The sequence below is a fragment of the Oncorhynchus tshawytscha genome, linkage group LG01 (assembly GCF_018296145.1).
Source record: "Oncorhynchus tshawytscha isolate Ot180627B linkage group LG01, Otsh_v2.0, whole genome shotgun sequence".
Classification (NCBI taxonomy): Eukaryota; Metazoa; Chordata; class Actinopteri; order Salmoniformes; family Salmonidae; genus Oncorhynchus; species Oncorhynchus tshawytscha.
In genome coordinates, this window is record NC_056429.1 from 37,928,423 (window position 1) to 37,945,293 (window position 16,871).

The 16,871-nt window shown below is 44.8% G+C and overlaps 1 protein-coding gene across 3 annotated transcripts in view; it reads right to left on the reverse strand.

The window, feature by feature from the left end:
- Positions 1-16,871, reverse strand: part of zc3h3 (zinc finger CCCH-type containing 3) — a 99,507-nt gene that overhangs the window by 21,903 nt on the left and 60,733 nt on the right. For all 3 annotated transcript variants that reach the window (XM_024420288.1, XM_024420297.1, XM_024420279.1), the window contains exons 4-5: positions 13,719-13,869; positions 6,756-6,925 (exon numbers count right to left, since the gene is read on the reverse strand). In XM_024420288.1, coding sequence (XP_024276056.1) covers positions 6,756-6,925; positions 13,719-13,869 — 321 coding nt within the window. The remainder of the gene's footprint in view (positions 1-6,755; positions 6,926-13,718; positions 13,870-16,871) is intronic.

Consider the following 16,871-nt stretch of genomic DNA (forward strand, 5'->3'; position numbering starts at 1 on the left):
CCTATACCCGCAAAGTAGAATAGCCGTCTAGGCTACAGTGTCGGCCCGAAATTCACTTTTAAGAGTGCCCATGTGGTAGCGTACCGTTCGCAAAACAGGCAATTTACTGTTAATCCCTGTCACTTGGTTACATGCATTTATGTTAATGCATGTATTAATTACAGTAATTTACTGTTCTCATTCTCAGAGTGGAAACGTTGTTTGCAGAGTTCACAACCCTTTTGGTTTATTTTGGTTTACTTCTTACCATCATGTAAGCGCTCCATGAGAGCCATGAGAATGTGTCTGGTTTCTCTGTCCTGTTACTGTTGACGGAGCGCGCGTTTGAGCACGCATATTAGTACCTGGCCTGCTTCAAATCCCAAATGTAGGAAAGTTCCCAGCTGGGCTTCTCACTCATTTTTTCTTTACCTCACATAGTAAGTCCACAAAGTCCTTTTTATTTTATTTTACAACAATTCAAATTATTATAGCTTACAGATTTTAGAAAATTAGTTCTAACACTCCCCCCATCGATAATCCGTGTCGCTGATAAATATGCTATGGACATGGTGCGTGTATTTGTTTCTATTTTAAATATTGTCAATTTCATCTTTATACTATAGCATACAGTTGAAGTCGGAAGTTTAGATACACCTTAGCCGAATACATTTAAACTCCGTTTTTCACAATTCCTGACATTTAATCCTAGTAAAAATGTACTGTTTTAGGTCAGTTAGAATCACCACTTTATTTTAAGAATGTGAAATGTCAGAATAATAGTAGAGAGAATGATTTATTTAAGCTTTTATTTCTTTCATCACATTCCCAGTGGGTCAGAAGTTTACATACACTCAATTAGTATTTGTTAACATTGCCTTGCATTTGTTTAACTTGGGTCAAATGTTTCGGGTAGCCTTCCACAAACTTCCCACAATAATTTGGGTGAATTTTGGCCCATTCCTCCTGACAGAGCTGGTGTAACTGAGTCAGGTTTGTAGGCCTCCTTGCTCGCACACGCTTTTTCAGTTCTGCCCACAAATGTTTAATAGGACTGAGGTCAGGGCTTGGGGTCATTGTCCATTTGAAGACCCATTTGCGACCAAGATGTAAATTCTTGACTGATGTCTTGAGATATTGCTTCAATATATCCACATATTTTCCATCCTCATGATGCCATCTATTTTGTGAAGTACACCAGTCCCCCCAGCAGAAAAGCACCCCCACAACATGATGCTACCACCCCCGTGCTTCACGGTTGGGATGGTGTTCTTCGACTTGCAAGCCTCCCCCTTTTTCCTCCAAGCATAACGATGGTCATTATGGTCAAACAGTTCTATTTTTGTCTCATCAGACCAGAGGACATTTCTCCAAAAAGTACGACCTTTGTCCCCATGTGCAGTGGCAAACCGTAGTCAGGTTTTCTATGGCGGGTTTGGAGCAGTGGTTTCTTCCTTGCTGAGTGGCCTTTCAGGTTATGTCGATATAGGACTCGTTTTTACTGTGGATATAGAAACTTCTGTACCGGTTTCCACCAGCATCTTCACAAGGTCCATTGCTGTTGTTCTGGGATTGATTTGCACTTATCGCACCAAAATACGTTCATCTCTAGGAGACAGAAGGCGTCTCCTGCCTGAGCGGTATGACGGCTGCGTGGCGCAATGGTGTTTATACTTGTGTACTATTGTTTGTACAGATAAACGTGGTACCTTCAGGTGTTTGGAAGTTGCTCCAAAGGATGAACCAAACTTGTGGAGGTCTACAATTTTTTTCTGAGGTCTTGGCTGATTTTGTTTGATTTTCCTATTGATGCCAAGCAAAGAGGCACTAAGTTTGAAGGTAGGCCTTGAAATAAAATTGACTCAAATTATGTCAATTAGCCTATCAGAAGCTTCTAAAGCCATGACATCATTTTCTGGAATTTTCCAAGCTGTTTAAAGGCACAGTTAAATTGGTGTATGTAAACTTCTGACCCACTGAGTAGTAGATCTCAGCTTGCTTTTTGACTGCGAAAGTGATCTTGACTCAGAAAAGGTTGGTGACCACTGCATTAAACTCTAACTACTGTTTTAAAGTCACCATTGGCCTCATGGTGAAATCCCTGAGCGGTTTCCTTCCTCTCTGGCAACTGAGTTCGGAAGGACGCCTATATCTTTGTAGTGACTGGGTGTATTTAAGAGACTATCCAAAGTGTAATTAAAAACTTCAACATGCTCAAAGGGATATTCAATGTCTGCTTTTTTGTTTATCCATCTACCATTTGGAGGCATTGGAAAACCTCCCTGGTCTTTGTGGTCGAATCTGTGTTTGAAATTCACTGCTGTGGGACCTTACAGATAATTATACATGTGGAGTACAGAGATGAGGTAGTCATTCAAAAATCATGTTAAACACTATTATTAACAACAAAATGCGAGAAATACTTTCTGAAGGCACTGTAAGTGCCTGTGTTACAAAAGAAACATATACTATTTCATTTGTAGCTAGTCACCATTTGAATGTAATACTCACTTCCCTGAAAATGTGTTTTTGGAACGTTTCACACGTGACATTTAGTTTTACCGTAAAGGCGAGGAACAATTCAGGATGTTTGTAAGACTTTCTCAATACATTTGTTTTACCAGTCTCCAGGACATCACATGATGGTCCCAGATGGTCTCAAACCATCCCAAATCATTATAAGTAAAGTTATGAAATGCTGATTTAAAGGTTAGTGGTACGCTGCTCAGCTAAAGTATGACCCCACCTGGGATTTGAACTCACAACGGCTGGATTTAAGGTGCACTAATCTGCACCCACACGCACTTAGCAAAAGACTGCCATCTGCATTGTTATTTGAGTTATAAATTAAACTTTGGTTCATCATTGATTTCATTTACTAATTTCAGCAATTTGAGGGTTTTCTATATAGTCGTCTAATGTTGGCGGGCCATATTATTTTGCTTCAATGTTACTCCCGAATCACTATGATAAATAAGAGTTTTGAGTTTATTTTTAACAAATTTGAGATTCACTTTGAAGTCCAAAGTGTAGGAACACAGATGAACTCAGTTCAAATACCAGGTGAGGACACGTTGAAAAATACATTTTGTATAAATAAACACACACAATGCAGTTATGTACAGTGGGGCAAAAAAGTATTTAGTCAGCCACCAATTGTGCAAGTTCTCCCACTTAAAAAGATGAGGCCTGTAATTTTCATCATAGGTACACTTCAACTATGACAGACAAAATTAGAAAAAAAATCCAGAAAATGACATTGTAGGATTTTTAATGAATTTATTTGCAAATTATGGTGGAATATAAGTATTTGGTCACCTACAAACAAGAAAGATTTCTGGCTCTCACAGACCTGTAACTTCTTCTTTAAGAGGCTCCTCTGTCCTCCACTCGTTACCTGTATTAATGGCACCTGTTTGAACTTGTTATCAGTATAAAATACACCTGTCCACAACCTCAAACAGTCACACTCCAAACTCCACTATGGCCAAGACCAAAGAGCTGTCAAAGGACACCAGAAACAAAATTGTAGACCTGAAGAAATCAACTGTGGGAGCAATTACTAGGAAATGGAAGACATACAAGACCACTGATAATCTCCCTCGATCTGGGGCTCCACGCAAGATCTCACCCCGTGGGGTCAAAATGATCACAAGAACGGTGAGCAAAAATCCCAGAACCACACGGGGGGACCTAGTGAATGACCTGCAGAGAGTTGGGACCAAAGTAACAAAGCCTACCATCAGTAACACACTACGCCGCCAGGGACTCAAATCCTGCAGTGCCAGACGTGTCTCCCTGCTTAAGCCAGTACATGTCCAGGCCCGTCTGAAGTTTGCTAGGGAGCATTTGGATGATCCAGAAGAAGATTGGGAGAATGTCCAAAACCAAAATATAACTTTTTGGTAAAAACTCAACTCGCCGTGTTTGGAGGACAAAGAATGCTGAGTTGCACCCAAGAACACCATACCTACTGTGAAGCATGGGGGTGGAAACATCATGCTTTGGGGCTGTTTTTCCGAAAAGGGACCAGGACGACTGATCCGTGTCAAGGAAAGAATGAATGGGGCCATGTATCGTGAGATTTTGAGTGAAAACCTCCTTCCATCAGCAAGGGCATTGAAGACGAAACATGGCTGGGTCTTTCAGCATGACAATGATCCCAAACACACCGCCCGGGCAACGAAGGAGTAGCTTCGTAAGAAGAATTTCAAGGCCCTGGAGTGGCCTAGCCAGTCTCCAGATCTCAACCCCATAGAAAATCTTTGGAGGGAGTTGAAAGTCCGTGTTGCCCAGCAACAGCCCCAAAACATCACTGCTCTAGAGGAGATCTGCATGGAGGAATGGGCCAAAATACCAGCAACAGTGTGTGAAAACCTCGTGAAGACTTACAGAAAACGTTTGACCTCTGTCATTGCCAACAAAGGGTATATAACAAAGTATTGACCAAATACTTTGCAAATAAATTCATTAAAAATCCTACAATGGGATTTTCTGGATTTTTTTCTCTCATTTTGTCTGTCATAGTTGAAGTGATGATGAATGATTGATGATGATGATGAAAATTACAGGCCTCTCATCTTTTTAAGTGGGAGAACTTGCACAATTGGTGGCTGACTAAATATTTTTTTGCCCCACTGTATGTCAAAGCGTGTAAAAAAATGTACGTTGAAAAGACTTTGTTAAAAGCACAACGTTTTCACATGTAAAAGATAACGTGAAGTGTTCCAAAAACATGTTTTCACATGGGAAATGTCACATGGAAAGTGTTCCAAAAAACACGCTTTCACAGGATTTTCCACGTGTGATATCATGTGGTTTTTCTGTATTGGGGGGGAGCGCCAGAGAGCCAGAGAGCACGAGAGCGAGAAAGCGATTGAGCTAGCGAGAGATTGAGAGAGCAGCTCAGGGCTGGGTTTAATCTGCGTCGTCCAGTTCTCCCCGCAGCAGCCCCTCCTCCTGTCCCACTGACTGATGACAACTTGATTATTTCAGATGTCTAACACACCTCATACCTCCTATTTCCTCCTCGTCTACCATAGTGCTACTTCCATGACTGCACACTATCACACCGCAAGATACACACTCACTCTGTGGTCTATAACAAGTGCATAACCTTTGCCTACCATGACTGGCACAGTGTACAGTTGAAGTCAGAAGTTTACATACACCTTAGCCAAATACATTTAAACTCAGTTTTTCACAATTCCTAACATTTAATCCTAGTAAAAAGTCCCTGGCTTAGGTCAATTAGGATCACCACTTTATTTTAAGAATGTGAAATTTCAGAATAATATTTGAGAGAATGATTTATTTCAAGTTTTATTTCTTTCATCACATTCCCAGTGGTGCAGAAGTTTACATACGCTCAATTAGTATTTGGTAGCATTGCCTTTAAATTGTTTAACTTGGGTCAAACGTTTTGGGTAGCCTTCCACAAGCTTCCCACAATAAGTTGGGTGAATTTTGGCCCATTCCTCCTAACAGAGCTGGCGTAACTGAGTCAAGTTTGTAGGCCTCCTTGCTCGCACATGCTTTTTCAGTTCTGCCCACATATTTTGTATACTATTGAGGTCAGGGCTTTGTGATGGCCACTCTAATACCTTGACTTTGTTGTCCTTAAGCCATTTTGCCACAACTTTGGAAGTATGTTTGGGGTAATTGTCCATTTGAAAGACCCATTTGCGACCAAGTATCAACTTCCTGACTGATGTCATGACATGTTGCTTAAATGTATCCAAATAATTTTCTTGCGTCATGATGCCATCTATTTTGTGAAGTACACCAGTCCCTCCTGCAAAAAAACACCCCCACATGATGCTGCCACCCCCATGCTTCACGGTTGGGATGGTGTCCTTTGGCTTGCAAGCCTCCCTCTTTTTTCTCCAAACATAACGATGGTCATTATGGCCTTGCAGTTCTATTTTTGTTTCATCAGACCATAGGACACCAGAGGACAATCTTTGTCCCCATGTGCAGTTGCAAACCGTAGACTGGCTTTTTTATGGCGGTTTTGGAGTATTGGCTTCTTCCTTACCGAGGTGCCTTTCAGGTTATGTCGATATAGGACTCGTTTTACTGTGGATACAGATAATTTTGTACCTGTTTCCTCCAGCATCTTCACAAGGTCCATTGCTGTTGTTCTGGGATTGATTTGCACTTTTTGTAACAAAGTACGTTCATCTTTAAGAGACAGAATGTGTCTCCTTCCTGAGCGGTATGATGGCTGCATGGTCCCATGGTGTTTATACTTGCGTACTATTGTTTTTACAGATGAATGTGGTACCTTCAGGCATTTGGAAATTGCTCCCAAGGATGAACCAGACTTGTGGAGGTCCACAATTTTTTTTCTGAGGTCTTGGCAGATTTCTTTTCATTTTCCCATGATGTCAAGCAAAGAGGCACTGAGTTTGAAGGTAGTCCTTGAAATACATCCACAGGTACACCTTCAATTTACTCAAATTATGTCAATTAGCCTATCTGAAGTATCTAGAGCCATGACATCATTTTCCAAGCTGTTTAAAGGCACATTTAAATTAGTGTATGTAAACTTCTGACCCACTGGAATTGTGATAGTGAATTATAAGTGAAATAATCTGTCTGTAAAGAATTGTTGGAAAAATTACTTGTGTCATGCACAAAGTAGATTTCCTAACCAACTTACCAAAACTATAGTTTGTTAACAAGAAATTTGTGGTAGTTGAAAAATGAGTTTTAGTGTATGTAAACTTCCGACTTCAAACTGTATTTGTAAGGTGTGTGTGTGTGTGTGGTACCTGTCCTGTTGATTGGCGCACTGGTTGTCACAGTGCGGGACAGCTTATTGGCTGAGACGCTGTAAAGGTTTCCGCCAATCCAGCGCATGCCCAGCCCTCTGCCTCTCCAGTGTTGGGCCGGGGGGTGCCTGTCCTGTCCGGGGGGACGCAGACGACTCTGGAGCACACTCCTGGAGGACACACACAGAGAGACAGAGACAGAGACAGAGAGAGAGAGAGGGAGACAGAGAGAGACAGAGAGAAAAAGCAGAATAGAGTGAGGAGGGAGAAATTGGCAAAGCATTAGGAAAAGCATACATGGATACACAGAACATCTTGCTTGAACAGTTTGACAAGTCCAGGTTTTGGGATGGTATTTTCTATGGGAGGAAACATCATGGTATGATAACTCCTGGAGAACGCAGTACTTGGGCAAAAATATCAATTCGGTATAACCACAAAGTAGTAATGAGCTGAATGACACTGCTCTTGTAATTTGCTCACTTCCCCACCCCTTCTCTTTCTGCCTGTCTTTTGCACTCCTCCTCCACTTTATCTCCCCTTCTCATCTCCCTCTTTACGCTTCCCAGTCCTACCCTCCCTCCTCACCTCCCTCTTTCTCTCCCGTGTCACAGCACTCTGTTAAATTGCCGCCCTAATGGAAAGGGCGGCAGTGTGGAAATGGAGAGAATTGAAAAGAGGAGGAAATCAATGAGATAATAGACAGGGCAGGAGGCCAGAGCAGGGAGGGCTGCCCTCGGGTCCTGAAGCAACGCGTGGTGCCGAACAGACACACACACACGCAGTCGCAATCGCACACACACAGGATAACCACAACCACAAGCCTACAGAATACACACAAATAAATATTCACAAAATGACATGCAGAAGCGAAGGAAGTCACCCTCTGTGCTATGTGTGTAACTGTGTGTTTGTAACTGTGTGTGTGTGTGTGTGTGGGGGGGGTTTATGGCAATAAATTGCACTGGCCTGTCACTTTTATTTGGGTGGGATTGGGACTGGTGTGCAGTGCGCTGGAGGTAATATGCTGCTGTAGTTCAGATGGGCTGGCAATGTGTTTGGAGTCAGAGTTCATGCCTCCCATTACAGAGAACAGAGCGGGGACCCCAAACACACACATAAACAACTACGCTAAGGTAAACACTCACACACTACAACTACAGTTACACAATAACAGACACAGAAACACACACAGAGAACCACACACAGAGAATCACACACAAGGACAAACAACCAGCGAGATCGCTAGTTAGCTACCTCTCGCCCTCTCCTGCACCAGGCCATAACTCACCAGCAGAGACACTCAGTTTCACAAATATAAGATCAGTGTGTGCCCTACACAGGGCAACTGGAGCCCAGGGAGCCATAATGGAGGCTAATGTAGGAGCAGTGACTGCCTCCCAGGGAGGCTTTAGCAGGGCCCAACAGCCAGAGGAGCCATCATGGAGGTTAATGTGGATATGACATGAACACTTAACATAGACAGCAGTTAACCCTGACACATGGTGCAGGACTTGGGAGGGGAGAACGGGGGGAACTAGGCACCTGGTGAGGGAGTATTGGGGAAAAATGGCAATGTGTGTGGTTGAGTGTGTGTGAGCATACATACAGTATGAAAGAAAGTGTGTTCCTATATAAGAGTGCATCATGAGTGTCTGTGTGTGTGTGTGTGTGTGTGTGTGTGAATGAGGGTAGTAATGTGAGGTAGGCAGCTGTCTGAATGAGTTTCCACCTCCAGCACAACATCATTACTGAACATTATACATATTACTTCCTGTACACCACCACTATTTCCACTACTATCGCCATGTAATCTCCCTATTAATGAGAGAGAGGGGGAGAGAGAGAGGAGGAGGGAGGATGGAAAGAGGGGAAAGGGAGGGAGGGAGAGATAGAGAGAATTTAAAAAAGCCCCAAGTGACACAACCGGAGGAGAAGAGAGCCATCCCTCTTCTCTTTCCTTATCCCCTCTTCTCTCTCCTTGACCTATTCCTGTGCCGCCCTTGACCCCAAAGCAAGAGATCTGTTATCAAAGGTACTCCAGGCCTGTCCGCCACACAAATCCTCCCCTGCCAGACAGCACGTTCGTTTCAGGGGGAGCCTTTTCACCAACACGCCAATATACCACTCTGCTCCCCAGCAGCCCTGGGGGACACATCCTGGCTGCACACACATCATCCCAATCACCATGGTGATTCATTAATGGGACAAACTATGGGGGAGAAGAGAGATTTTGAGCTGTGTGTGTGTGTGTGTGTGTGTGTGTGTGTGTGTGTGTGTGTGTGTGTGTGTGTGTGTGTGTGTGTGTGTGTGTGCGCGTAGGTGTGTGTGTAGGTGTAGGTGTGTGTGTGTAGGTGTGTAGTTGTGAAGGTGAACATTCACCCCAGTCTGAAATTCTGAGCATTCTGGACCAGGTTTTCATCAAGGACCTCAGATCATCTTTCCCTCTATCCTGACTAGTCTCCCAGTCCCTGCCGCTGAAAAACAAACCCACAGCATGATGCTGTCACCACCACGCTTTAACATAGGGATGGTGCCAGATTTCCTCTAGCCGTGACACTTGGCATTCAGGCCAAAGAGTTCAATCTTGGTTTCATCAGACCAGAGAATCTTGATTCTCATGGTCTGAGAGTCCTTTAGGTCCTTCTGGAAGGTTATCCCATCTACACAGAGGAACTCTGGAGCTCTGTCAGAGTGACCATCGGGTTCTTGGTCACCACCCCGACAAAGGCCCTTCTTCGGAAGAGTCTTGGTGGTTCAAAACTTCTTCCATTTAAGAATGATGAGGCCACTGCATTCTTGGGGACCTTCAATGCTGCAGAAATGTTTTGGTACCCTTCCCCAGATCTGTGCCTCGACACAATCCTGTCTCGGAGCTCTACGGACAATTCCTTCGACCTCATGGCTTGCTTTTTGCTCTGACATGCACTGTCAACAGTGGGACCTTAAATAAACAGGTGCCTCTGTGCCTTTCCAAATCATGTCCAATCAATAGAATTTACCACAGGTGGACTCCAATAAAGTTGTAGAAACATTTAAAGGATGATCAATGGAAACAGGATGCACCTGATATAAATTTAGAGTCTCATAGCAAAGGGTCTGAATACTTATGTAAATCATTTATTTCTGTGTTTATTTTTTAAAACCCTCACTTTTTCATTATGGGGTATTGTGTGCAAATTGATGAGGAAAATATTTTATTTAATCCATTTTAGTAACAAAATGTGGAAAAAGTCAAGGGGTCCGAATGCACTGTAAATTTACAGCAGGGGTAAGTTGACCCCATGGACCATGATCCCACAGAGCTGTAGGTGGTGAGTGTAGAGGAGGAGAGGAGAGGAGGTGGAAGAGGTGGAGAAAATAGCAGAGAGGAACTCTCTTGTGAGTATATTCTGAGTGTTTGCATGCCTGTGAAATTGTGCGTGTGTGTGTTTGTGTGTACAGCTCTCACCATGCGCGACACACAGATGAAGGAGAGAGCGATTCAGCACTACTACTGCCGTTGATGAACGATCAGACTTTTGTTTTGGTGACAGGGAAGAATTTGGGGGTCGCGCGAGTGCTCTGAATAATGCTGCTCTGGCCTGTTTGCTTGCAGCGAAAGCATTAGTAAGCTCATACTGGGGAAACAGTTACCCTTGGAACAGACTGAGCAGCGCAAACAGTCTAGCTCCTTCCTAGAGCGAGGAGAGGAGGACTGCACTCTGCTTACAGCAATGCAGTAACAGTGGTCCTAAACACACTCGTTACGCATTAAGACAATTCAATCGACACTAATCGTATGAGACTAAGGGACACCTCTGGGGGAAGACGACATCAAATTAAGACAAGGCAATCAGGAATCTGTAGATGAGAGTGTACGGGTGTGAGAAAGAGGGGGGACTTGAAAAGAGCAAAAGAGAAGTAAAAACATGACCGTTAGAATGGACCGCGAGTAAGAAGGGAGACGTGAGAAAGCGATAGGGGAATAGATATGATAAGTGATGAGTAGAGGAGTAAAACTGCCATATGAACTGGCGTGAAGGAGGGCTGAGTAGAGGAGTGAATGAGTGTGTAAGTGATGGGAGAAAGGAGAGGAGAGCGGAGCAGCCTTTATTGCCGCCTCCCACATCCTGATCAATCGAGGAGCACTAGACGAGATGAGAGACCATGTGTGTGTGTGTGTGTGTGTGTGTGTGTGTGTCAAAACAGTAGCTCAAAAACAAACAATCGAGCACCATGAACTCCCAAAGAGAACTGACAAGATGATAGCGCGTGCAAGAGAGTGAGGCAGGTGGAAAAGAGCTGAGAAGCAGAGATAAGGTGATACTGAAAAGGTATGAAAATGAGGTGAGGATGAGAAGAGACACAATAAGAGGTGAATGGACAGACAATGAAAAGAAAAAGGCGAGCAGCAACACAACGATATGGATAGGGAGAAAGAGGGAAAACATAGAACATGAGGGAGGCAAATAAGCAACAGAGTAGGTGAGAAAAGAAGGGATGGAGAAGACGGGCGGAGCGAGGGAGGGCTGGAGCGAGGGAGGGTTGGAGCGAGGGACGGCTGGAGCGAGGGAGGGCTGGAGCGAGGGAGGGCTGGAGCGAGGGACGGCTGGAGCGAGGGAGGGGACAGTCATTTATCCTGCGGTGCGCTGCATGTTTTACGGCTTTCTTAATTCAACTCTGGCTACTATTAATGGACTTAATGTTGAGATTATATCTATTTCCTGGTGGCGGGGGCTGGAATACCCCACCTCCCCCAGCACTCAATCACCCACAATGCCCATTACTGCTGACACCACACTGAGAACCGCACGGCATGCTGGGTACGGGACAGGTCAGCTCACTTCCCTTGGGTCTGGGTGGGAGACTAACAGAGTAGAGAGAGGGGAGTTAAGGGTGACAGGAGTGCTCAGATAGGTAGAGGTGCTCACTGATCATGTGTGGCTGGCGCTAGACACTGCCAAGGGCATCAGCCCCACTATGGAAATCAGAATGAACCATATTTACAGTGAGGCTACAGTGAGGCAACATCTTGGGCCTCTCTAAAGCTTTGGGGACACCGAGTGGGGATGATATGAGAAGGCTGCAGAGGTAGGACAGAACTCGGTGCAGGGGGTACGATGAGACGAGACTGCTATAGATGAGCTAGGACTGCTTAGATGGCTTAGGATAGAACTAATAAAAGGTTCAGGGGTGCTAGAGAGAGTCAGACAGATTGAGGTAGTGAGGGGAGTAAGTGGGGGGGTCTTAGGAGAACGTCCTCTCTCCCAGGGGACCTGTCCAGCCCCCCTCCGCCCCCCCAATCTCCAGGCTTGGTGATATTTCACAGGATGTCGCGCGGCTCAAATTGAAAATCCCTTGATTAATCAATATTTACTACAGCGGCTAAATGAATAGTAATAAGTCACCAGAGGCCCGAGCTTCATTCTCAGCCTCATGCAGCCAGTCCCACTGTTTCACCAAGCTCAACCTGAACTACACAAAATGAGACACCACACACAGACATACAACAACAAAAAACTCACATAGAGGCAATTAAGATAACTGTATAACACATGAAGAACACACAAATCCAAACTGGCATACAGTAACATAATCTTCCTGACTGGGAGAGAGAGAAACTACTGCATCTCCCCAAGCTGAACTGTAACCATGTGTGTCCCCTTGTCATGGGAGCCAGTGTGTCTGCATCTCCTCTGAGTCGGTGGACGTCTCACACGGCTACAGACACCTGCAAACACTCGCACACAGCAGGCGGCCACAGCCACAGAGACAAAACGCACACCTGCAGAGCACACCGCACCTCCAACGGAACCCTTCGCGCTGTGAACACAACGGTGTGTGTGTGTGTGTGTGTGTGTCTGTGCGCGTGCCTGCGCGATATGCAACAGCTTGTGATCTCCTCCCGCCACAGCCCATTACGAGGCTTAGGAAAACAGAGTATCATTAAGACACTAAGCCATTTCACAGGCCTATCATATTAGTGGAATAATACATTAACCAACTGCATAAACATATTACCTTTTAACTAGCGGCGCAATAAAACCATAAGTCTATGTTAATAACAATCACAATAAAACATTAACTAACTGTCTAACTGGCCGTCCCACGGTGATGAGGTCATGAATAACACGAACTTATTGCACGTCGGGCCAATAATGAGATCATCATAGGGATTCATTACCTCTCCCTCCGTTCCCCCAGTTATGACCTCATAACCACTTCATATCATCCACTTCGTACCTTCCCCTCATCTCATTTAGATGGTTTACTTTCTAGAATCTCTGTTTTAGCACCGAGCATCTTCCTCACGTCCAGGGAGAAAGGAGGACAGGATGGATAGAATGGATGTGAGGATGAGCGCGGTAAAGACACGAGGAGGGATAAAGAGCGAGGGGTTAAGTTGGAGCCCTGTAAATCACATGTTCATTGAGTGCTTATTAAGTAAATGCGTTTAGCTTCATTTCAGTGAATTCCCTCATTCTCAAAGTGAAAGGGTGAAAGGCAGAAAGAGAGCAATAAAGACAGAGAGGAAAAGAGAGACGGGAGGTTGTAATGACGTTCGGAGAAGAGCCCCCTCCCTTCCGATGGGTTGTTCTCTGAGATCCCATTGTAAGAGGTGTAAATTCATGCTCAGAGCGTACAGAGCAGAGGACCGGTGTAAACGTTTCATTCCCTGGGTCACCTACTGTGCAAAAATAAGCTCCATTTCTCGGGGTCCCTCTCCGCTCCACGCACAGGCTAACACACAACGGCACACCTGTCTGCTACTTTAAAGACAGGCCCTCCTTCCTGGGTTATGGTGCTGCTGAGTGATATTACGAAGGGAGACACACTAAACATAAGAACCATAGTGTGTGTGTGGGCCTGTGTGTGTTACGTACCATGTGTTACAGAGTGCAGCCTATTTATAAACTGCGTCTTTCAAATAGTGGAACACTGTATGCAGTATTTGTGTGTATGTGTGTGTGTACGCATTACCTGGCCGCATGGATCCTCTTGGCTCTCCAGGAGAGGGCGTGGCTATAGTGGGGTGTGTGCGAGGTGGCTCCGCCCAGGCGCGTCACTATCTTATAGCGTGTCCTGAAAACCCGCTGAGACAATTGGCTATGCATCGACAGAGAGGCGGGACCTGGGGAAGACAGAGGAAGTGATTGACATCAGATTGAGAGGTCAAGAAAGCAACACAGGGCATGGCATTTGTGCATATGCCCATGCTAACTCATAGGTACAAACTACAACGTGTCAATGCACCACTGGGGGATTGGCTGACAAGCCTGGGTTCAGGGTCAAGCCTGGGTTCAGGGTCAAGCCTGGGTTCAGGGTCAAGCCTGGGTTCAGGGTCAAGCCTGGGTTTAGGGTCAAGCCTGGGGTCAAGCCTGGATTTAGGGTCAAGCCTGGGGTCAAGCCTGGGTTTAGGGTCAAGCCTGGGTTCAGGGTCAAGTTAGCAGATACAACACAAATAGGACACAGACACACATGCGCAGGGCGCCCACACGCACCTAGAACTCTGTGGCAGGCAGGGTGTGCTCTCTTAACAAGCTTCACATGTAAAGATGAGAGAATAACAAAGGAAAAATATATAAATATATATGAGCCTAATAATTCCTGTCCTCTGTCTCTTTCCCTCCCTCCCGATTTCACTCTTTAAGTCTCATTCGTTATATCATTTTGCAGATCCATAAAAGAGGGGAGGAGAAAAAAATAATAGGAGTCTTTGTTATTTATTTATTTGGGTGTGTATCCATCATATGGCTTTATGATGGCTGGGATTGGCTGACATACACGCTGTGCCGGGTAAAGGATGGCATTTGCATCCGCTAGGATCTGAAACTGCTGCTTTACACCAATTTAACAAACCCGAGGATTTATCAAAGCCAGGAGTTATGATTTCGCTTTCAGGATCAGGCAGTACTGTGACGGTTCAGGTTGTGTCTGATGACTGTGGAAGAATGAATAAGACTGATGATTCTGAAGTTCGGAGAGGACTGGGATGAATACAGTGGGTTCTAATTTAAATAAAACTTGGGGTCAATTCTAGAGTTGAAATATACAAGTGAATCTCCAACTGAACCAGAGCTGTGTTGTGGAAGGTCTAAAACAGAAGTCTCCCAGCTCAAATCTCACATAAATCATCTTTTGTTCATTCAGACAAACGCTGAGACCCAGCAGGAGAAAATGAGAGATGTCAGTGACAAAGAAAATCTCTCTCTTTCTTACTCCCTGCCCCCCCTCCCTCTCCTGTACCACCCATCTCTCACAGTGACAACACTTTGTCTTCTTAATGAGTGAGGAAGGAAATTGAGAGCTAGAGAGAGGGCTAGAGAGAGAGCGAGAGAGAGAGCGAGAGAGAGAGAGAGAGACACCCAACAATGTGCCCTTTCTACTTAATTTCAATTATTTGTATCTGATATCTTTAAGTGCTTGCTGTCATGTTAATAAGCAATTAATAACAAAGCATGACCAGGAAGCAAATAGCAGCTTGGAGCAATGACACAACACAATTATTTATCTTCCTCCACCCTCTCTCTCTTATCTTACATTCTGGGGACGGGGAGTGTGTTTCACTTGTCAGGCAGCGCACACACAGCTCTGGATCAGCTGGATCATTCATTTCAGACAAACATTTACCCATGAATCACCACACATCATGCTGGAACCTACCCCAAACACACACACGCTCGCACGGGACCTGCCAACACACACGCCCCTCTGTATGAATGAGGTAAGGCTGCATATGTATAGGTGTGTGTGTGTGCATATGCGAGTGTGTGTGTGTGAGGCAAGGTTATGGTATTTTTGTGATTTTCTATTATTTTTCATTTCTATTAGTCTTTCGATAATTATTTAGTTTGAGTTTTATAAAAAACATTTTTATTTTGTTTATAACTTTTTTAAGTTTCAGCTTGACCTTTTGTTGCCGCTATTGTTCAAAAACAAACACTTATGATAGTTTTTATTTGATTTCATTTTGCAGCCAAAGACGGTTTCAGTATATTTTTAAAAATGTTTTTCTTAATTGTTTTATTTCAGTTTACTAAATTGTTTTTCCAATTTTTGTTTTTGTTTCAGTTTTCATTTACTATAATAACCATGGTGTGAGGTGGGGGGCATGGTTGTGCAGGATTAGTTGCCTGGACTGTAGTCCCTTCTCTTCCCAGCAGTCATCTGTATTGCATTCAGAGCTATTCGGGCCTCCTGGCAGATGACAAATAGGGCTTGTCAAAGACCGCTGCCGTTTCCCCATTCCCGCACCTCTTACCGCCCCCCGTCAACACCCTACCCCCACATCTACCCCTCCCTCAGTCCTATTCCAAACACCCCTCACACAGTCCACCTAGTCCCAACAACGACTCACAATGATGTTCCGCTTTAGCTGTTGTTTAATGACAGCCCCAGTTTGTAGTGTAGCTACACACTTGAGAGTCTGTGTGCATGTATGGCAGAAGGGTAGTACTCTCTCTCGCTCCCCCATCTTGCTATCAAAGGCCTATTAGAGGAAGATTAAGACCCCCGTTTGTGTGTGTGTGTGTGTGTATGTGTGTGTGTGTTCACGGTGGTCTAGTAGAAGAAGATTGAGTCCCTATTGCTTCCAGACCCACTCAACCAACACAACCTGCTGGGGTTTACAATCAGAGCACACCCTCCATTCATCCCACGCTGACACACACACGCACACACACAGATCAAACCCATCCATCCCAAGATGACACACAACTCCATGCTGTGAAACCACAGATGATCTAGTCTACACACTCTGCACTGCACCTTTCCCAGCAAGCCCACCTCACACCTTCTGCTCTGGGCTACTGCTACTGAACTTACACACGCAACCCTCCACAAACTCTCTAAACACCGAATAACTACAGAGTTCTACATGGATTGGATCTCGATCCCTTTGGCTGCGATCCAGCAGCAGCCACGGATGGACAATTTCCATGCTCTCCTATTATGTAGCAACAGCCCCCCCCCGAAACAGATCAACTGCTGTTTCTTCTATAACGTAGCTGCTACATCTGATCGACCGGAACTGGGATGTGAAGACTGTTACGTCTTCTATGAGATGGACGGGTAGAGTAGATCTTAGTGTGCCTGCCACTCCGGACCTCCACCTCCTGCTCTCTTCACCCAGTC